We start from the raw sequence: 24,154 nt of genomic DNA, 5'->3' as shown, positions 1-24,154 counted from the left end.
AAATATTGTTCAATACTGACCTTTGGGGTTGCTACAGCAACACTGATGTCAACATAATCACGGTAGACCACTTCTTTGGTTGTATCATCAATAACTGGGCAGAAAACACAAATTAAACCACTGGCAAGCTGCATTCATGACAAACGTCAGAAATAAAACTATGACATTGCAATGGAATCAAGTGCTGTGGATATAGTTTACCACACTGAAGTGGCTTCTTACTACACAATGCAATCTTAATATTGTCTGCCCATTTGCAGAGACTACTAATGTATTTTTATTATCTGAACTGAATTTTTGCTGTTTCACCTTTGTTCTAGCCTTAGATTTTAAAAGTCCCACATGTTACTTTCTAGCAGGGGTGGGGTAAGGTGGGGGAAAACATGGCTGAAGTTTTTCGTAGCTTCAACTCAATTAGAATACGTTATATCTCCCTTACTTATGAACAGAAATTAGTATAAGGAGAATGAAGCAAAGAGTAGATTTTGATTTTATTTTAAAAAAGAGAAATGCTTCCCTCAGTTTAGTTTGCTTTACAAACAAAAAGCTTTGAGATTGTCATTTTACTATATGTTAGTGCAAGTAAAATGAAATGACAAGAATACAGTTCTGTAAAGTACAGATTGAATCTGATTAGGTACTTGTTCAAATAAACAATTTTATAGTAGTCTCACCAAAGGTGAATCAGAAGAATAAATACATCAGCGTTCACATTTATAAATAGAAACCCCCATTTAAAACTCAGTAGCTTTATTTACTTAAACTAGAAGGACAATTTCACATTGCAAGACTAAAATTTCTGACAAATTTGACCATTTTATCTTGAAACATAGTTGCAAATCAAAAAAAATTGAAAACATTGAATTCGAGTAGATAACAGTACCGTTTTTAGCCAACAAGCATTAGTTAAATAAATATGGAAACAAGGATATTCATTGACCATCTCATCAAAACTCTGCTAAAAGTCACTGAAAGACAAATTTTAATTCACTTCCCACAAGTAGACCCTTCATTTTTCCATCACTGTAGTGCTCTTAAAATCTGAACATTAGAAATAGGAAGTGGCCATTTAGTTTCTCAAGATTACTCTGCCATTCAATTAAATCAAGGCTCATTTATGGTAGCAACTCAATTTTCCTACCTGCACCCCGATAATCCTGGACTCCTTATGCTGACTTAAAGTCCAACTCAGTCTTGAACATATTTAATAACCTAGCCTCCTAGGTGATAAAGAAGTACGACAGTTTCTTGTTGAGTAGAACATGGTCTCATCCTTGGTTTATACTTACCAGCATTTACCACTGGCTGATTCTGCAGTGCAAAACTAGATGCTTTGACAAACGCAGACATAAAACCTAACTTTATATTGTGTTTCTTGAGGAAAGTTTCTTTGTGTAGAGTTCTCATTTCCTGGATATTACTGTTAGGTAAAGTGAGAATAAAGAACCATTAGTCTTTGAAACTAAACAGCAATGTATAGAGATTTCCCTAGAAAAATTGGACAGTATGTCAGTGCTTCAATGGACTGTACTATACAACAGCAGGAGGCAGAAATGCACCTCTCATGACAAGCTATGTAAGATTCAAAAAACCAATCACAAAATTTAAAACTTAGTCATCTTTTCTTAGCCAAAAATCCCAAATAATATTTCTTCCTAAACAGCTCAAATAAATAAAGAAAAAACAAACAGTTTATTTAAAAATGGAGGCAAGTATTTATTAAAAAAGTAAACAGCTGGGAAGAGCAACCAGGTTGATTTAAGTGGAGTAATAAGAACTTTAACTCAATAGATCAAAATCAAAATACTGCTATTTTTGCTAAGAAATGCACTTAAATAATCTTGATTTTACATTGTATCTTCAATGTAGAAAAAGGTAATCAACCTGTGTAGAGAACGTGATATGAACCCACCCCTAAGTCAATGGTTTTCTTCAATGATGTACAATGCTACACAAATGTAACCAAGCTTTGAATATAAAAGTTACAACTTGTTTTTAACAGTTCAATTAAATGCCCTTGAACTATACCCAGTCCAGTAATTAACCTTATGACTATGCTCATTTCTTACTGAGTGGATTATTGCAATTATCAGACCCAAGTACAGTAATATGAACTAAAGCATTTACTTAGCCACTCCCTTCACAGATGCTTTGTGCTGAATATTTCTTGCATTCTGTTCTTTCACAATTATACTGGTTCTCATGAAAGAGATGACAATAAGTCTTTTAAGAATTAGATGCAGACAACATTGCCAATGGATTTAGGGCAGGAAATCTGCCACTTTTATCTGATCTGGCTGACATGCAATCCCACGAGTGTGGTGGATACTTAACTTCCCCGCTGAAATGGCCTAGCAAGCTATTAACTTGAAAAGATATTAGAAATGGGCAACAAATGCTATTCTTGTCAGCAATGTCGTGAAAGAATTTAATTTAAACTTAGAAATGAAGAATTAGTAAGATTTAAGATTAGAAGGTATTTCCTCTGCGCCAACCCACAGAAATTGCAGATTAACAGCAAGAATGACCAGAGATGCTTAGTTTCTTAGGAAGAGAAACGAAGGTAACATAGATACGTACAGGTAGAGATAACCAAGTGTGTATAATTATAGGAGGCCTCAAGGCTCTTTTAAAGTATCAGAAGTCTCTTCTGTTTTCAAGTTTTATTTCTTACTTGAAACCCTCCAGTTATTTTCATGAAACAATTTTTTTCTCTGATTTAAGTAAAGCACAATTATTTTATTTGAATTCGTGTCCTTTGTTATATTATTAATTTGAAGTAGGCAAATAAAAGCACACATTCATCTCCTGCTTTTAAGATACGGAGGCTTCTCAATTGAAGCACAATAGCATCTCCCTTCATTCTCTACTTCACTTACATTAATAAACAAACAGTTATTATTAGCTCTTATTTTTCATTAATGACTTTCAATTTCACTCAACAAACAGTCACTTAGAGACAACTCGGCCGTTAGACTAACAAGACTACTTACCTCATATCTCCCATCACTAAATATCATGTTAAGCTTTTGTGAAGAGGAAGCTGAACAACATTTTCTATGCAAAATACTTCTAGCTCAGTACAAAGCTGTGTATTCGATAACATTGTGCTGTGTTGATTATCATCTGAATGGCTTCTATAATTGTTTGAACTACTTTTTTAAAATGTCACAGTAATGAAATCAGCTTAAGGCTTTTGATTCATACATGGCCACTCCAGCACTATAATTTACATCTGTTTGACCTGAGCAGAATTTCAGTTTCTTACTCTAGAGTTATCACACAATAAATTGCACGGTTCTTCAGTCTTTCCAGCTCAAGGCAAATATTTATGACCTTGTCACCTATGTACATTACTCTAGCAATAGTTTCCAGTCATTAAAGATATGATTTTATTACACTTCTAGTTTGGCTTTGTTTCTCATCTCTCACCAAAACTCATCCTTTTGTGTGTCATTGGCATTGTTCATAAAAATTCTTCTAATGGGGAACAAAACATTCCAACTTGCAATAGAAATTTATATCTGCAAACTGTACAATATAATTTTGATAATGCTACAATCTGATGTGTAACACTCCAATTTTGTTGCATTACGTCACAGCAAAGGTTATTCTGTATAAATTACTGGATTACAGTACACAGGATACAAATTAATCACGTAAAAATCACAATTCGACTTGATGAAAAAATGTAAAGAGCATTTATGTAAAGCAGGTCCTTGTGCTCATTTTTTTTGTGTTGCTATGTTAGAACAAAGAACAGTACAGTGCAGGAACAGGCCCTTCGGCCTATCAGGACTGCACTAACACATGATTCCTTTCTAAACTGAAACCTTTTGTCTCCACACAGTCGATATCCTTTTTTTCCCCTGCCTATTCACACAGCTGTCAAGATACCACTTAAACGTTGCTATTATATCACCTCCAACACCACCTCTAAAAGGAGGTGGTTGCTGCTACAATTGCTTACCAGGACAGTGCAGCTGAAGGAGTATTCATTCCTAGCTCTTCTCAGTGCAGTTGAGTAGTGTTACAAGAGAAATGAGAGGACAGAACTCTTTAGTCTAACCACCCCATGTAACATAAGTAACAATTAAAAAAATAATCTGTCAAGTTTCTTTAATAAAGAGAAAATTACTGATTTATTAGAAAACAAAAAACATATTCCACAAAGATTGAAAATCTGATTAAAAGAGTTTGTAATAGGAAAATAAATGTTGCCTTTACGAAATAGCCCAAAACAAAGTGCACACATGCAGATAGTAAAGGGGGAAAAAGGATTTCTTTGGCAGAGATTCACTTTGGGAAGAAACACTTTAGGCTAATAATGGTTAGCTCCTGGAGGGGAGAAAGGGGTGTCTGCAGTGCAACATGTTCAAATGCCTATCAATCACTGGACTGACAGCTGTCTCTCAGGTCTTGGTAGACACAACTTGTTTATGAAACACAGCATCAAGAAATCTTCCAAATGTTTACCCACAGAATACAGAATATTTAAATATTTTAAGAAAGGTAGATAGACTTTCAACAACCAAGGGGATGAAAGATTATCAGGGATACACAAGAATGTAGAGTTAGGTTAAAATCAGATCAGTCATTATCTACTAAATGGCAGAGCAGGCTCAAAGGGCCGAGTGACTACTCTCGTTCCAAGTTCCAATGCTCTTCATAAGGACAATCATGTCTCATCAGCACAAGAGCGCTTCAGAAACTGGACTGTGTTGAGTCAGCCAGCTTTTCCTCACCTGGCTTTACTCCCCAACTGAAAACCAAACGAATGCCAAGCTACACACTGTTCAAATAAAACAGTCATAAAACTCAAGCAGGTGAAAGTGAGGACTACAGATGCTGGAGATCAAAGTCTAGATTGGAGTGGTGCTGGAAAAGCACAGCAGGTCAGGCAGCATATGAGGAGCAGTAAAATCGACGTTTCGGGCAAAAGCCCTTCATCAGGAATCAACATGAAACTCAAGCAGGTGATTCCCAAGAAATTGGTCCAGCAGTTAGCTGAAGTTGAGATTTCCAGAACCAATGACAGAGGAACAGAAAAGGATGAAATTCTGAAGGCAGAAAAGAGAGAGTTAGGCAGGAATTTAAAAGGAGGTGCTCGAGAGTAGTAATATCTGGATTACTCCCAGTGCTGCGAGCTAGTGAGGGTAGGAATACGAGGTTAACCAGATGAATGCATGGCTGAGGAGCTGGTGTATGGGAGAAGGATTCACATTTTTGGATCATTGGAATCTCCTCTGGGGTAGAAGTGACCTGTACAAAGACAGGTTGCAGACTGAGAAACAAACTTGTATGGAGACCTCAAATACCTGTAAGAATAATAGGGTGGTTATGGTAGGGGATTTTAACTTTCCAAACATAGACTGGGACTGCCATAGTGTTAAGGGTTTAGATGGAGAGGAATTTGTTAAGCATGTACAAGAAAATTTTCTAATTCAGTATTTAGATGTACCTACTAGAAAAGATACAAAACTTGACCTACTCTTGGGAAATATGGCAGGGCAGGATACTGAGGTGTCAGTAGGGGAGCACTTTGGGGCCAGTGATTATAATTCTATTAGTTTTAAAATAGTGATAGAAAAAGATAGACCAGATCTAAAAGTTGAAGTTCTAAATTCTATGACTCTGACTATAAATTGGAGAAAGGCCAATTTTGATAGTATTAGGCAAGAACTTTCAAAAGCTGATTGGGGGCAGATGTTAGCAGGTAAAGGGACAGCTGGAAAATGGGAAGCCTTCAGAAATGAGATAACGATAGTGCAGAGACAGTATATTCCTGTTAGGGTGAAAGGAAAGGCACGTCAGGTGAATTGGCCATGCTATACTGCCCATAGTGCTAGATGCATTAGTCAGAGGGAAATTGGTCTGGGTGGGTTACTCTTCAGAAGGTTTGTGTGGACTGGTTGAGCCTGTTTCCACACTGTAGGGAATCGAATCTAATAAAATAGTGTTAAGGAAAACTCAAGAGGGTTTTTACAAATACATTAAGGACAAAAGCATAATTAGGGAGAGAAGAGGGCCCCTTAAAGATCAGCAAGGCGGCCTTTGTGTGGAGCCGTAGGAGATGGGGGAGATACTAAACGAGTATTTTACATCAGTGTTTAGTGTGGAAAAGGACATCAAAGATATCAAATGCAGGGAAATAGATGGTGACATCTTGAAAAATGTCGATATTACACAGGAGGAAGTGCTGGATATCTTGAAACGCATAAAAATATATAAATCCCCAGGACCTGATCAGGTGCATCCTAGAACTCTGGGGGAAGCTAGGGAAGTGATTGATGGGCCTCTTGCTGTGATATTTATATCATCGACAGTCACAGGTCAGGTGCCAGAAGACTGGAGGTTGGCTAACATAGTGCCACTAAAGAAATGTGGCAAGGACAAGTCAGGGAACTACAGACCAGTGAGCCTGATGATGGTGGTGGGCAAGTTGTTGGAGGGAATCCCCGAGGGACAGGATTTACATGTATTTGAAAAGGCAAGAACTGATTAGGGATAGTCAATATGGCTTTGTGAGTGGGAAATCATGTCTCACAAACTTGACTGACTTCTTTGAAGAAGTAACAAAGAGGAGCAGTAGATGTGATCTATATGGACTTCAGTAAGGCGTTCGACAAGATTCCCTATGGGAGACTGGTTAACAAGGTTAGATCTCATGGAATAGAACTAGCCATTTGGATACAGAACTGGCTCAAAGGTAAAAGACAGAGGGTGGTGGTGGAGGGTTGTTTTTCAGATTGGAGGCCTATGACCAGTAGAGTGCCACAATGATCGGTGCTGAGTCCACTACTTTTCGTCATTTATATTAATGATTTGGATGCGAGCGTAAGAGGTACATTTTTAGTAAGTTTGCTGATGACACCAAAGTGGGAGGTGCAGTGGGCAGCGAAGGTTACCTCTGATTACAATGGGATCTTGATCAGATGAGCCAATGGGCTGAGGAGTGGCAGATGGAGTTTAATTTAGATAAATGCAAGGTGCTGCATTTTGGGAAAGCAAAGTTTAGCAGAACTTATACATTTAATGGTAAGGACCTGGGGAGTGTTGCTGAATAAAGAGACCTTGGAGTGCAGGTCCATAGCTCCTTGAATGTAGTGGCAGGTAAATAGGATAGTGAAGAATGCGTTTGATAGGCTTTCCTTTATTGGTCCGAGTATCGAGTACAGGAGTTGGGAGGTCATGTTGCGGTTGTACAGGATATTGGTTAGGCCACTGTTGGAATATTGCGTGCAATTCTGGTCTCTGTCCTATCAGAACGATGTTGTGAAACTTGAAAGGGTTCAGAAAAGATTTACAAGGATGTTGCCAGGGTAGGAGCATTTGAGCTAAAAGGAGGTTGAATAGGCTAAAGCTGTTTTCCCTGGAGCATCGGGGGCTGATGAGTGACCTTTATAATGGTTTATAAAATCATGAGGGACAAGGATAGAGTAAATAGACAAGGTCTTTTCCCTGGGGTGGGGGAGTTCAGAACTAGGGGGCATAGGTTTAGGGTGAGAATGGAAAAATATAAAAGAGACCTAAGGGGCATCTTTTTCACACACAGGGTGGTGTGTGTGTGGAATGAGCTGCCAGAGGAAGTGGTGGAGGCTGGTACAAGTGCAACATTTAAAAGGCATCTGGATGGGTATATGAATAGAAAGGGTTTGGAGGGATATGGGCTGGGTGCTGGCAGATAAGACTAAATTGGGTTGGGATATCGGGTTGGAATGGATGAGTTGGACCAAAGGGTCTGTTTCTGTGCTGTACATCTCTATGACTCGATGACCATTTGTTGTTTAAAGTGTTCTAATGCATCCTTTTGTTAATTCCTTATACAAAAAAGTAGTCCGGCATTGCCACAGAACTTGAAATTAGTTTTTCTGCAATCCTTTTAGAGTCAAATTCTTCCTTGATAAGAATGGACGAAAGTCAAGAAATCCAACAAAATGTACCAGCTCTTGGCCAGCATGAAGAATTGTGGCAGCTGCAGTTAATTTAAATTGGTGAAAACTATGGTCTCTAACTCCAACAGCTTAAGTAGGGTGTCAATCCTGCAATGATCTGCAACTTCAGTTTGTACATCACCCCTGAGATTACCACAGAATCATACAGTCAACAGGCTTGCTGTCAGTCTTTGATAGAACCATTCAGCAATGGTCAAGCGCAGTCCAGGCCCTTCGGCCCTCGATGTTGCGCTGACCTGTGAAATTAATCTGATGCCTATCTAACCGACACCATTCCGTTATTATCCATTTGTATGTCCAATGCCCTATTTAAATGCCCTTAATGTCGGCGAGTTTACTACTGTTGTAGACAGGCTATTCCATGCCCCTACTACTCTGAGTAAAGAAACTACCCCTGATATCTGTCCTAAATCTATCACCCCTCAATTTAAAGCTATGTCCCCTCATGTTAGTCTTCACCATCCAAGGAAAAAGGCTCTCTGTCCACTCTATTTAACCCGCTGATTATCTTGTATGTCTCGATTAAGTCACACTCAACCTTCTTCTCTTCAACAAAATCAACCTCAGTACCCTTGGTCTATCCTCGTAAGACCTACCTTCCATACCAGGCAACATCCTACTAACTCTCCACTGAACCCTTTCCAAAGTTTCCACATCTTTCCTATAATGCGGTGACCAGAACAGATTTCAAATTATCATATCTTTTCAACAAGTTAATTTTTGGAGAAAAGTAAAAGAAAAAAATTTGTGTTCCATATTTTGGCTCAATTTATAAATCCCCATAACATTTTCACATACATTGGCAGAATTTAGTGCACACTTTTTGAATTTTCATGTACGAAATGTGCATGGATTTGGTTCAAAAGGCTGGAGAATTGATTAATCAAATTTGCATGGTCAGGTGATCAGTGAACACAGAGCAAGACACATTGTAAAGTCAACTGCACCACTTAATTTCACACAGAATGAGACATTTCTTAACATACAAACAAGCGATAAACAGGAAAGTTGATACTTTGACCAACTGAAAACGTTTCTTTTGAAGTTTTCACAAATCAAATGGTTCTATTATCTAGAGGTTTTAAAAATTTTCTAATATATTGATCTTATAGCGTGACTGGATATTGGCCAAGTGTATTGTAGGGCTAAGTTTGCTTGCTCTGACAAATCTTAATGGAATCATAGGTAACACCATCTACAATGGCTGGATCAAGATTCTCCATGGCAGGTGAAATTTACGAACAAGCACTGTTTGTCAGATACAAATCTACAGGATTATACTACAGGCAAAGAGCAGCTCTGATGGGTGAAAGCTGTGGGAGGCAGAATGAGACAAGAACGAGTCATTCAAAAGTATTTCCTTTCTGACTGAATTGATACTGGAAAAGCAAACATCAACTGGCCCAAATGTGACATGCAACTTTTCTGGAACCAACTTCAGTTAAATGCTTCAGGCTACCTCTTGGTGATATTACTAGTTCTTTTGCAAATTTATAATCCTGTGATCGAGGGTAAAGGCAAAAAGGAAGTTGGGGAGAGGGAATGTGGGAGGAAAACAAGGAAATAATATTTTGCTACAGATGAATATTACATATGTATTTATATTTATAAATATTACACACTTAAAGTAGTGCAGAGGTGTGGTAAGGTATTCTAGATATGTGGATCTAGACAACTGATGTCGACCAGTGGGTGGAACAGTTAAATAGGAAATGCACAAAAGGCCAGAATTAAAGGAGAGCAGATACTTGAAAAGACGCAGTGCTGCACAAGATTATAAAAGATAGCAAGAGTGAGAGCATAGGAGGATTTGAAAACAAGGATGGGAATTTCTTAGCTAAGAAATTGTTTGACCAGAAACAATGAAAGGTCAGCTGGCACAGGGGTGAGGGGATGAGACTTGCTGCAAGTCAACTCATAGGAAACAGTTTAGATGACCTCGAGGTTATGGAGGGTAGAATGTGGGAGAACAGACAGGAGTGCACTGGAATTGTTGAGTCTAGAAGTAATAAAGACATGAACAAGGTAGCAGATAAGCAGAGTGTAATCAGGTGATGTTAGAGGTGGAACAAGTGCCTTCACTATGCTGGCCTATTTGTCAGAAGAAATCTCAGGGTCAGATGTGATCCCCTCGATACAATTCACTCTGACTACCCATATTCCACACCAACACTCCATCTTGGTTGCAGCCATGCAATACTCAAAGACAAATCCCAATTACAACTTGCATTCACTGCAGAATTTCTCCAGGGAGAAAAGAAACAAAAAATAAATGCAAAATAATAAACCAGAAAGATTCAGTTTCAGTCTTCCTTTACTGATATTACAGAAAGAGGAGTCATATTACAGCTGGAGATATGATTTTATTTAATATACAATGTTGAAAACAGTAGCTTCACTCTGTGTCTAATGCACAGAAACACTGTTCTTGAAGCATTTGATGCAGTAAAAATTTGGTATCAAAGGTGGAAAAAAAATTTCTTCCAATCTCTGGTATTAAACTGCAATCTTAAACTATCCAGTGAAGACAGAATTCCCTAGAGATAAGGATTCTGCAATAGTTAAAAATGGCAAATACATTTCAAGCAAAACTAGCAATGAAACAGTTAAAGGCGAGTGAAAATGGATATTGTGTTCACTGACCTGATAAAAAGGTGTCTATGTCTGTGTTTTCCCCTTAACCCTGTTTGTTTTCCTGCACTTAAGCTCATTAACTCTAGGATTACTTCCCTAACACCATTATGCATCCCCAAGATGCAAGAACACAAGAAAAGGAGCCAGGAATGATAAAATCTTCGAGTCTAACTATATCAAAATTTCATTGCCTCATCATTAAACTGCCTTCATTCAAAGACCAACCTTCTCCCTCGAGGGTTTATCTCTCCCCCCATCTCTTCTCTCCTTCTCTTCAGTCTCCAGGCAGATGTCAGTCTTGTAAAGTGCATTCTTCACTAATCTGTTTAAATAGGTATTATTACAGCTCACAACACTATCCTGAAGAGCTGTAAACCAAAACTGGCATATTAGTCCTCTAAACGAAATGTTAAAAGCATCATTTCCAGCACAAGAGACAAATATTTTCCCTTAAATTAATATTGCGCAGTCTGTCCATCTTACAACAAAAGCACATTAGACACAAATATTTACATGACTTTGTCTTTAAGTGGAGATTATGTTTCAGTTTGCTGAAGTGCTTAAATGGTATTTGGAAAGAAATTGCCTAATAGTTTAAGATGCAGCCTTCCTTACTTTGAAGTTAAAATCTAACATTCTGCCTTGAAAATCACCTCCTTGCTTAGTTTTGAAAGTTGCCCCAAGAGCTCTGTGATCAATTCAATAGAGATAATGTTAGGGATGGCACTGGGAAAGAAGAGGAAAAAGAAGGAAGTAGCAAGTTCAATACATAGAACAGGACTTGGGGATGTACCATGATGGTGGACCACTTTGTTGTGCCCTGAAGTGAAGGGACATTGGTTTGGGGCAGTGATTACTCATGCACTGAGTAACCAATTCCATTGTAGCTTACTTTAGGGAAGGAATAACTACAGGATGGGCCTTCTGATGTAGCTGGCTGGTTCCAGACAGCACTAGAGCAGGCTCTCTGAATTTTTGGTCTGAATGTTGCTATTTTAGAGATCCAAGAAAGGTTAAGCCATTTGTAACATATGTTACTCTTTATACCTCCTATTCCTCAACTGAATGCAACACGTTTTCTGCATCTCCTTTCAAAGCAAAGAATGAACAAGTTTAGTCTGTTCTTACTGATACTAGTATGCAAGTCATTATGAACTGATCACCCCTGCCTCAATGGAAACCAGATAGAAACACTTCATTCCGTTACAGGTCTTGTACCAGACTCCAGCCCGATATAGGTTTCAGTGAAAGAACTTAAGCTAGACTATGTTAAATAATATGGTTTTATATTCAAAGTTTTCTGATAGGCAACCAAAAGCACAAAACAAAGACTGAGCTGATATGTTTGTACTAAATGTCTCCCAAAGTGCTGAGTGTAATAGTTACCTCATGTCAATTTCATTGAAGGTAGTCAGCATGGCACAAGTATTCTGAGCCTCCTTTAGTCGCTGTGCAATTCGTAGCCGCATTCTGTTCATTTTAACCTAAACGTTTAGAAGTCAATTACAAAATTACTCTATTTTATACAAGATTAATTTTCAAGAGTTTAAATACATTACTTACATAGTATGCCATATGTTGAAGGACTATAATAAATTATGACAGGCAAGAATAAGATCCGCAGACAGCTCTCAGAGTTGCTGTAAACCATATCTTTCCTTTCTCAAAGTAAAATATCCTCCCAAAATTACAAATAAAAATACCTTATTAGGGTCATGCTGATACTTCTGGTGACAGAAAGATAGAGACAAAACTTGACTATTCCACAGGTACACCAAGGAAGGCAGACTGATAAAATCACTGTACTAATCGAAAACTCGAGGCAAATATTCTGGTCACATGCATTCAAATCCAACAACATAATTGAATTTTAAAAACTACTCTAATGATCATATGACCATTGTCAATGGTTGAGAAAATCCACCTGGTTCATTAATGCCTTTTAGGGAAGGAAATCTGTCATCCTTACCCGGTCTGGCCCACTTATGATTCCTAGCCCACGCCATGACCAAAATAAATGACAATTCATCTGAATGAACAAATAATTGGCCTGGTTAGCTACAAAACCTGGAGGAAGGAATGAAACTAGATAGATCACTTGGCATTGACCTAGGCACCAGAAGCAATAATGGCAAATCTAGCCCTGCCAACCTTGCAAACTTCTCCTCATTAACAACTTGAATCTTGTGCCAAACGAGGAGACCGGCCCCAAACAATACTCAAATAATATTCTGACAATATTATTCCAAGAATCATAGCTTATAGACAACGTGCCACCATCACCATCCCAGCAACAGTAGCACAGTGACATACAGTTGGGAGAGTTAATCCTGGGAGTCCTTAACATTAAGTCCAGACCCATGAATTTGCATGACATCATGTCAAACATGGACAAGGAAATCTTCTGCTAATTACCAACGAGACACCCCTCCTCAGCTGTTGATGATCACTTAGAGGAATCACTAAGGATGACAAGGTCATAGAATGCAATCTGTTGGGGTACTTCAATGTACATCACCATGAGTAGTTCAGTTGCACCATGACTGACTGAACTAGCGTAGTCCTAAAGGACATAGCTGCTAGACTGAGTCTGCTGCAGTTTCATCCGACCATGGCATAATAGGTAGGAATGATCATTGCACACAGTCATTGAGGAGGCTAAGCCCCATCCTCACACTGAAAATACTCTCCATCTTGCATGGCATTACCATCTTAAATGGGACAGATTTTAAACAGATCTAGTAACTCAAAATTGGGCATTCATGAGGCACAATGGACCATCAGCAGGAGAATTATGGTCAATGATAATCTGTAACGCCATAGCACACCATACACACAACTCTGCTATTACCATCAAGCCTTGCAATGAGCACAGGAGGATATGACAAGAGCAGTGTTAGGCAAACCTAAAAATGAGGGGAGAAAGTAGTGAAATTACAAAACAAGACTACTTGCATACTCAGCAGAAGCAGTATTCAATAAGGTGAAGCTAAACAATATGCAATAGACAAGGTAAAGAAATTCCACAACTATCAGATCTTTAAGTTCTGTAGTCCCTCTGCATTCAGTTGTGAAGGTAGACAATTAACTACTTACTGGAGGTGGTGATTCTACAGAAATTCTCACCCTCAATAATGAAGAACCACCACACCAGTGCAAAAGACAAGGCAGAAGAATTTGCTCCTTTTCTTAGCCAGAAGTGCTGAGTGGGTGATCCATTTTGGCCTCCTATATAGGTCCCCAGCATCACAAAAGCCTGTCTTCAACTAATTCGATTCACTTCAAATAATATCAAAAAATGTTCGAAGGCACTGGACACTACAAAGGCAATGGATCCTGACAACATCCCAGCAATAATACTGAAGGCTTGTACTTCAGAATTAGCCATGCCCTTGGCAAATCTCATCCAGTAAAGCTAATTAGTCTACCTCACAATATGAAAAATTGCTCAATGTCATCCTGTTCACAAATGCAGGACAAATCCAATGCAGACAATTACTGGTGTCTGTCTACTCTCTATCATCAGCAAAATGATAGAAGGGGCCGTTGATCATGTTAGCAATTGGCACATATTCAACAATAGCCTATGCATTGTTCACAGGGAAACCCAGCTCCAGCCCTCAATATTGCCATGGTCCAAACACGAACTCCAGGAGGGAAGGTAATAGAGACTGCCATTGAAATTAAGGAAACAGTTGACTGACATGAGCAAAGACCCTAGCAAAACTGGAGATAATATGCCCATTTTCCTTCCCATGTATCCACTCCACCCTGGCCTATCACCATCACCCCCCACCTGCATTTACCTATTGCCTTCCCAACTACCATCCCCTAGCCCCACCCCTTCTCTCCTATTTATCTCTCAGCCCTCTTCCCCCAACATTCCTTATACTCAAAATGTCAATTCTCCTGCTCCTCGGATACTGCCTGACCTGCTACGCTTTACCAGCACCGCACTTTTCCTCTGCAGATAGTGGGAATCGGGAGGAAAATTCTCCACTGGTTGAAGTCAAACCGAGCTCAAAGAAGGATGGCTGCAGCTGTTTGAGGCCCATCAAATTCGGATGATAGCAAAGGAGAAGTGTTGGGTGTCCTGAAGAACACTAATGTGGATAAGTAGATCAGGATACTGGAGACGGCAAGAGGGGAGATTGCCGGTACCCTGACAGAGATCTTTGTATCCTCTTTCACCACAAGCAAGCTCCCAGAAAACTGGAGAATAGTCAATGTTATTCATTTCTTTAAGGGCAATAGGAATAATCCAGGGAATTATAGTCAGGTGAGCCTTATATCAAATGGTTGAGGGATTCTTCTTAGGGACAGGTGATGTGCTGAATGCCTTCAACATTGAGGGTGGGGATATCTGTAGAACCACCACCTTCAGTAAGTAGTTAACTGTCTATTAGAGATTTGTCTTAGGGACATGATTTACATGCATTTGGAAAATAATGGATTCATTAGGGATAGTCAGCATGACTTTATGTGAGGGAGGTCTTGCCTCACAAATTTGAGTTTTTTAAGGGAGGGTTGAAGGAGGGTAGGGTAGTGAATGATATCTATATGCACTTTACGAAAGCATTTGACAAGCTCCCTCAAAGTAGGCTAGTCCAGAAGATTGTGCCATGGATTCCATGTGACTCATTGTTAAGTTGGCTGAGTCATAGTTAGTTTTGAAGGGGTGTTGTGCTGACTGGACGTCTGACCACTGGTGTTCTGCAGGGATCAATGCCAGGATCTCTGTTGTTTTATATAACATATATGACTTGAATGAAAATATGCAGGTGGTCTCACTAGTAAGTTTGCTGACATGAAAATCAATGGAGTTGTGGATACTGAAGGTTGTCAAAGGATACACAGAATATAGATCAGTTGGAAAGTTGGATGGAGAAACGACAGTTGCAATTTAATTCAGACAAGTGTGCAGTAATGCATTTTTGGAGGCCAAATGCAAGACAAAAGTGTATAGTAAATAGCAAAACTCTTAGGAGTATTGATATGCAGAGGGATCATGGGGTGCAAGTCCCATAGCTTTCTGAAAGTGGCAACACAAGTGGATAAGGTGGTAAAGGCAGAATATAACATGCTTGCCTTCACTGATCAGGGGAATGAGGATAAAAGTTGGTAAGTTTTGTTGCAGCTGTATAAAATTTTAGTGAGGTCACATATGGAACAGTGTGTACAGTTCTGGTTGCCACACTACAGGAAGAATTGGGAACAAAAACTACTTGATTGACCCCCTTAACCACCTTGAGCATTCACTACACTCACCACTGATGCAGCAGCAATGTGCATCACCTACAAGATACATTGCAGCAATTCACCAAAACTCTAACAGTACCTTACAAATCCACAACCTTTACCACTTAGAAGGACAAAGACAGCAGATGCATGGAAACATCATTACCTACAAGTTCCCCACTAAGTCATATACCATCATGTGAACCTCCTTATTGCCACTGCTTCACTACCAGTGGATCCAAATAATAGATCTCCTAATTGCACTGTAGATGTCTCTACACACAAGGACTGCAGCTATTAAAGAAGGTATCTCACCATCCACCTCTCCTGGGAAACTAGGAATGGGAAATAAATGCAGATCTAGCCTTTGATGCCAATATATTATGAACAAATAGAAAAAACAACACATTAACTGTTGTGTTCAGGGCAAGTATATAGAAAGAAACTTGCAAACTTTCTAAGTTTGCACTTTCCTGTGCCATATCTGCCAATGAACACTTATGCTAGAATAAGAGGGTACAAGATAACTGGAGTTAACTTATGTTTCCACATCAAAATGCCAATAATTTTTCTTTAGCTATTATATAAAACAATTTATCAGTAATTAGTCAATTATGAATAGTGCACATTTATGCCCACTTACAGCTTGGCAAATTGAGGGTATTTTACTACTCAAACCCTTCTTTTCCTCTGCTTTAAATTCCTAGACCCGATACCACTTGCAGTCCAGAAAGTCATACCGTCAGGTGCAGAGGTCCAAGGGAGAATCATATATGAATGGCATGCTTTGATAGGTCCTTTTCTCCTATATGGAGATGCTTTACTTTGTTTTGACATGTTCCACTTGAGATCATAAGCACAGCAAGATGGAATCAAACGTACAGATCAAACTACAGCACATTACCACCTTGAAACTTAAAAGCCAATAATGAACTATATTTATGTGTAGGAGTGAATTCGAGACCAGCTTTTACAATAGTTCCCCCCCCATTTTGGTTGTAACAGGTCTTATTTATTGCCTCAAGTTCATACATACCCTATGCTCAGATCGGACACCTTTCACCCCCACATCTGCAGCTGGGGTGAGGGATCCAACAGAAGGCTTCACTGCCGACACTGGAACAAAAACAGAACATGAGATGATGTAAGGAGCTGGATGTGAAAAGCTTACATTATATCCTATTAGGATTACTATCCAAGTCATTATATGCACATAGAGGAAGAATGATAACAAACCCAGTAGTTAGAAATCACAGACCTAACACTGTAAACAGCATTATGAATATTGTTTACAGCAAACGATCACCAAACATACAAGACTAATAACAATCTATTTTCCCCACCATTTTCTTTGTGTCAACTTAGCTGACTCAACAGCATTTGACCTCAGAGTCAAAATATTATGGATTCAAGCTTCATCTAAGTTTGGAGACATATCCAGATAGCAAGGGTGTGCAGCATTGGAGAAGGGCTACATCACTGGAGCTGCTGTCCTTCAGAAAAGGCAACCACCTACCTCCTGCTGGCAGATTTTTACATGGCAGGAATCCCCTTGTACCCCTTTTTAACATTGCTCCTTGATCAATGCAACCAATAACCCATATTGTAGCTGCCAGTGCGATTCTGTGGTACACAAGTTGATCAACACATTTACCAACATGATAAGTCACTTACTTGCATTCAAGATGAGGTTTTGGAGACATTACTGAGATATTGTAAAGCCCTTTTTAAATGAAATTCATTTATTTTACTCACCAGGTTTACTATCTATGGCCTGCATATTTACTGGTGGTACAGGTGGCATTGTGGTAGGAATTGCCCCTGCTGTAGCTGGAGGTGGTGGTGGTGGAGGTGCTGTATCTGGTTTAGGGGTGGGGGAGACTTCTGGTATAGGTTTTGCAGCGCCAACTGGAAAAGTAATAAGTAAAAAGACACATGTTACTCAAGTCTAAGATGCCATGTCTCAAAAAACACTTCGCAATATATAACATGTATTTATGTAGCTAATTTATCTGACATAAAATATCCCAAGGACTTCACAGAACATTGAAAAGCAAACTTTATCATTGATCGTCTACCCTAATTGCCTAATGCACAAAGGCTGGTCAAAGAAAGGTAGGTTTTGAAGGGCATCAGAGGAGGAACACAAAGAGGTGTTGGTTATGGGGACAGAAATTAGAATCTTTGCAACTGTAGTCATGAACACTAATGGTAACCAGGGAGCTTTAAGAGTCCAGAATTAAAGGAGCACAGATAATTCAGAGAGTTGTGGATCTGAGATCAGAAATGTAAGTACAATCATGGAGGGAATTTCAAAACAAGGATGGGGACTTTTAAGATTGAAATGTTGCTTAAGCAGGTGCAAATGTAGGCCAACAATCAAAGAGAAACCCACCTTCTGCCCTCCTGAGTTTGAAGAGAGGGGTTCCTCCTTCCACTTTACCTCCATCAGGTACCAGGAGCTCCTCGATGATACCAGCATACGGAGCAGGAACCTGCACTGATGTCTGAAATAAAGAGGAACTAATTTTAGAAACTATAGCCTAGCAGCACGTCTTGTGGTGACCAAAGAATTCCCACACTTCCTTTCCAACATTGATTATTAATGGGGAGGTCACGTGCCGTAATTTTAAGCTTCTGTTCACAGAATGAGAGAATCTGTCTGGTTCAACGACCGAAATCATGGTCAATGTAACAGTACAGTTTTCAGGTGCAGGAGATGGATCAAATATGGCTGTCATATTGACTAACAATATAGTTAAATAAATACTAATCACAGAAACATTGAACCAACATTGACCTTTGTACAGATATGGAAATTGGACGATTCTTGTATTTCGATTTTGAAAATAATCTAGGTCCAAAATGACAAAATTAAGGCAGCAATTTTCATGAGGAATTTAATATCATTATGATAGAAAATGGAATGGTTAAGTGTTTTGCATGGATAACAGCATTTCGACAGATAAAATTGAATCCTGTTCCCTAAAGTAACCAGGTGACTGAAATAATCAACTGTTGCACAATAAATACACGCTGACAATTAACTGAACCAAAAGGATGACTGATGAAAATTTGCTAAAGTACAGAAAAAGGAGCAGCGATGAGGCATGTTAAAAGAATTCGGTGTATTCAAGCTAATTTTATTAATCCTCACTCAGCAACCTGAACAAAAAAATGTCATTGTGGCATGCATCTAAAGGCTACCTGGGAGTGATTTATTAAATTAATCAGATGGTGAGGAGTGTTCTGCTGATGGACAGTCATATGGTTGATACTGACTAAAACAAAAGGAGTGATAATGGTAATTAGACAGGAAAAATGTGAAAGAATATGTATAGTAACAGGTTTAACACCAGCATCAAGGATGGAGCCCAGTGAGTGCAAAAAATGAGTACCAGTGTAGGAGAAATTCCCGTCAGTATCAAGTAGAGACAGGAGCTGTCTAGCATTTACACCAGAGGATTCTTAGAATCCTGTTGAAATGGTGACATCATCGAGTACAGCAAGTACACAGGTGGTACTCCAAGAGAAGAATGAATCAGGTGAGAACATACAAAATTATTTTAGTTCAGAAAGCCACCAACGTCTTTCTATTCATTCACAGGATGTGGACATCACTGGCTGAGTCAGCATTTATTGATTAGGGGGCAGTTAAGAGTCAGCTAAGTTGATGTGAATCAGAAGCAAAGTATAATGCAAAAATAATGTGATGTCAGCACAAGAGAAGGTACAGATTGATGAGTAGCTGATCAAGTGTTCTATACAGTCGAAGTATTTGATTTATTTCTGTTAAATGTGAGGAATGGCAGGGCACTTCAGTCCTGTAAAATGCACACAATATTGTGTGTGGGAATTTCAGGATGTTTCTTGAATGCTGAACAACAATTGCACAAAGTGGCATAAGCTGGTGACTCCCATGGCTACAGGCTTTGGAGCTCGAGAAGCAGTTTGAATCACTGTGATGCATTCATGAAACGGAAGGTTGCACGATATTATGTTTCTGGATATTGCTTACTGTTTAAGGGAATGCAGGGAGGGAATGGGTGACAATCAATAGGAGGTAGGAAATGCTCAAGATAGCAGAGTGCATCTCACTTTCCAACCAGTATTCTGTTTTTAATAATAAAAAGAGAGATGATCTGGGAATGCTGCCACAGCCAACTGCACAGCACCATAGCTGACTCAGCTGTAAAGGTGGGCAAATGAGATTAAGAAAGCAATAGTTCAGGGAACAGACAAGTGTTTGTGGTATCACAGACATTGATCTTGATATTTCTGGTAGTGGTGGGAACTATACAGACTGGACACATTTCACCTCATCATAATTTGCAAACAGTGGCTAATCAACATGGGAGTAACAATGTTACATGGAAGGGAAATATTATGGGGCTGGGATACCCTGGGATCATCTACCATTTTAATACCAGCAATTATACAGGAGACTGTTTATCATTTCAAGCACGATTAGTTCAGAGACTAAAAAAGGAAAAAAAAAATTGATGGTCAGAAAAAAGTTACGAACCTTATCAGTTTCAATTTCACATACCACCTCATCTTCGCTTACTGCATCACCAACAGCTGTAACGAAACAGATGAAATACGGGTATTTCATAAGGGAATTCAGAATATAAGATCAAAACCCATTCAGGAACTGTGATAATGTCTCAACACCCGCATGCATATCCATGCAAGGGCTTCATAGAACAAAGTAAAATGGAAACAAGACAGAGGTGTTTCCCTTAAGCTTTCAAAAAACTCCCCAAGTCTAGAAATTTATAACAGACCTTCAAGTACAATAGGTCACTCCAAGTCATAATCCTAAGGTAAATAAAACCCATCAGGCTGCCAAAGTAGCTCCCCTCAATTTGTTTTACATTGACATCATAAAGTCTATACCGATGCATCTTGCTCACCTGATCAGTGCATTTGGAAGTCTTAAATTACTACCCTAATGTTTTGTTTTCTCGGCACTTCTCCCTTCCAAATCTCCCTGCCAAACGCAGCTATTCCTAAGTCAGCCTGAGAATTTTGCTGGAGACAAAACAAACTGCAGATGCTCAGGCAGGAGGCCGAAAGTCAGGCAGCATCAGGACGTGGAGAAATTGACATATTGGGTGTAACCCTTCTTCAGGACTGGGAGTGGGTGTAGGGAGAGCTGCAGATAAAGGGGGTGGCGGTGGGGATAGGTAAAGACAAGAAGAGCATATGACCTGGTTGGTCAATGGGAGGAATGAATCCTGTTGGTGGCAGGGAGGAGTGGAAGGTATGGGAGGGGCTGGGAAGGGAGGTTATTTGAAATTAGATAACTCAATTTTGAGTCCCTCATGCTGTAGGCTGCCCAGGTGAAAGATGAGGTGTTGTTCCTCCAATTTGCGATGTGGTTCATTGTGGCAATGGAGGAGATCAAGGATGGCCATGACAGAAAGGGAGTGGCTGGGGGAATTGAAATGACCGGTGACTGGGAGGTCCGGTCGTCCCTGCAAGCTGGCTGCAATGCTAGGGCTGGGCCCACAGGGGCCGACAATGCTCCCGATGTAGTCTGCTCCACATTGTGGAAACCAAACAAACTTAGGGAATGGTTCCCTGAACATCGCAGCTGGGTCAAGGTTTCAGTTACCTACGGTTTACCACGGCCCAAACATATTACAGGGAACATTCCAGACCCAGGGACCAGGGCTGCCGGGAAGGCAAAATTTCCATTTAAATGAATGGGTTTGCTCCTATCCGCAGTAGTTGTTGGAACATACCCCCCGTGGGTACAAGGGGACTAATGTATTTAATTGCAGTACTAGATGATGGGCAGTGTACCAAACTCAAGATCAGTGCTGGTGCTGAAATAAAGATGGGTATTATCCAGTAATTAGATATAACGTATATTGGCCTCCAAGCACATGCAGGCACAGCGATAAACCCAGTTGTCACATGTTGCACAAGGACCAGCATCAGGAAGTGACTATGCATGTTCCAATTATGTCATTGCATTTCCATAAATCATTAGAACAGGTTGGACAGGTGAGGCAGAGACGTTGACCCTAGCAGGAGTGAGACAAAGGCTGGGTGTAAGAGCAAGGCCAGGAGGAGAGGTTGGGAGCATCTACTCTCTCCAACTGCTGCCACTTCATCACCGACTCTGAGGTGGGGCCTACTTGAACTTGGAGGCCACGACTGGGGCAGGGACTGGTTGCTGAAACTATTCTCCCCACCTCTCTTGAACCCCCGCACCACACTCTTCACTCGGTATTCAATGAAGTCATTCACTTCTCACTGCACCTGGTGCTGCCATTTACTTCTATCACTTTGTGACATAAGGTCATGACAGATTTGTGCTATCTAATGGTGGTGTAAACAATAGATAGTCAGCATAATCAAAATGTGTGCAATCTGACATTGGAAAAAGCAATAATATGATGAGAGGCAGTATGTAGATGAGGACAGGAGGGGTTTAAGATGCAGGAATAAGAAGGTGTAATGATAATAACTGGATAGATAAGAATGGAACCAGGGAAGTGCAATCCCACCCTGCTTGATAACCAAAGAAAGGCACTGGGGAAAGGTTTTATGGGTAACTGCAGTTAAAGACTTCTGACCTGTTGAGAAGGAATAACCTAGAATGGCCACAGTCAAAAATTACCAAGTTCCAAATATGGCTAGGTGATTTTCTTCGAGTAAACTGCACTATTTTAATTTATTCACATAACATTTACTTAAAATGGCCTTGAATATCTGACATGTTGGGAACTTCCCATAATAACAGTCCCAATATTGCGTTTTTAAAGGAATAAGTTAACTGGTCAACAAGCAGTCGGTATCAAATATAATGTAGTGACTCCACTGTGGTTCAAATAATTGCATATTTTTACAAAATAGTTATGAAGTTCCCCCAAAATGTACTGTACCTTTTTCCCACCTGACATCACCCTCTGTGACAGACTCTGCAAAGGGTGGTGTATTTACTGTTAGCACTTCATTATCTGTAAAAGCAAGACAACAAAGTTATTAAAACTTGCATGAAAAAGACATCTGTTGCAAATTGGACTGGAGAAAATATTTTACATTTAGAGGTTTGATCAAGCAGAAAAGCCTAATAGGCTTATAAATTACAAACATTCAAAACAAAAATAGACAATTCAGCCCCTTGGGCCTTCTCCGTCATTTAATAGTAGCTTGGCTAACGTTCTTATTTCAAATTTCACTTTCCCATCAACTCCCAATTTTTAACTCAGTCTATCCATTTGGAAGATGCTGAAGGTGGGATTGTTAAATATTTTTAACAATCCCACCTTCAGCATCTTCCAAATGTTGAGCAATCCTTCAGAAAAACATTCTCCAATCACTATCCTGAAACAGCAACCCCTAATTTTAAAATATCATCTTGTAGTTCTGAACTCATCCACAAGTGGAAACTTGAATGCTTACCATGTCCACCTTGTCAAGACTATTTACGATCTTAAAAATATCAATCAAGTCACCTCTCAATCTTTCAAACTTGAGTGGAAACAAGACCAGCCTGCCCAAAGTAACATCTTAAGAAAATCCACTTAATCTAGTAAGATTCTTCTCTAACGACTTCATCTTATTTAATGAAGGATGTTAATGCATTTGTTTAAAATTGCACACAGTAATCAAAACGTAGTTTCACCCATGTCCAGTATAAGTGAAGCAAAACATGCTCATTTTTATGCTCAATTCCTCTTGTAGTAAAAGTAGATATAATTAAAAAGACCAATGAAATACTGTGTTGTATCTGCACATTAAATTTTTGTACTCATATGCAAGAATATACAAATTCTTCCACACTTCAGAATTATGTGGTTGTTTTCAGTTTAACTAATACTCTACTTTATTCTTCCTGCCAAAGTGAACATGTTTTCCCACATTATATAAGGGCAGATTTCTGCCCACTCTCAACCAATCTATATTCGCCTGTAACTTCCACATGATGTTTTCTTCACAATATACTTCCCTACCTATCTTGATGTTATCTACAAACCTAGCTACCATGCCTAAGCTCCTTTCATCTAAATTAATGATATAAATTCTAAATTGATGAGACCCTCGCACAGAGAATGTCACTAATCACATCCTGCCAGTCAGACAAAAATCCATTTATGTGCATATATCCTGCCAGCCAGCCAAAAGATTATTCATGTGAGGAGAAAGTGAGGACTGCAGATGCTGAAGATCAGAGTCAAAATGTGGTGCTGGAAAAGCCCAGCTGGTCAGGAAGCATCTAAGGAGCAGGAGCATCAACGTTTCGAGCATAAGCTCTTCATCAGGAATGACCTGATGCAAGCATTGCACAACTTTTAAGATCTTTCTACTGT

The 24,154-nt window shown here is 39.4% G+C and overlaps 1 protein-coding gene across 1 annotated transcript in view; it reads right to left on the bottom strand.

Moving 5' to 3' along the window:
* Positions 1-24,154, bottom strand: part of dlst (dihydrolipoamide S-succinyltransferase) — a 47,201-nt gene that overhangs the window by 8,340 nt on the left and 14,707 nt on the right. The window contains exons 5-12 of the mRNA XM_043697121.1: positions 22,727-22,801; positions 20,353-20,408; positions 18,223-18,334; positions 17,583-17,735; positions 16,864-16,943; positions 11,976-12,073; positions 1,290-1,420; positions 21-94 (exon numbers count right to left, since the gene is read on the bottom strand). Coding sequence (XP_043553056.1) covers positions 21-94; positions 1,290-1,420; positions 11,976-12,073; positions 16,864-16,943; positions 17,583-17,735; positions 18,223-18,334; positions 20,353-20,408; positions 22,727-22,801 — 779 coding nt within the window. The remainder of the gene's footprint in view (positions 1-20; positions 95-1,289; positions 1,421-11,975; positions 12,074-16,863; positions 16,944-17,582; positions 17,736-18,222; positions 18,335-20,352; positions 20,409-22,726; positions 22,802-24,154) is intronic.

This window comes from Chiloscyllium plagiosum, chromosome 10 (genome assembly GCF_004010195.1).
Source record: "Chiloscyllium plagiosum isolate BGI_BamShark_2017 chromosome 10, ASM401019v2, whole genome shotgun sequence".
Classification (NCBI taxonomy): Eukaryota; Metazoa; Chordata; class Chondrichthyes; order Orectolobiformes; family Hemiscylliidae; genus Chiloscyllium; species Chiloscyllium plagiosum.
Note: the sequence above shows the minus strand (reverse complement) of the source record. Positions and strands in the feature narration are given on the sequence as shown.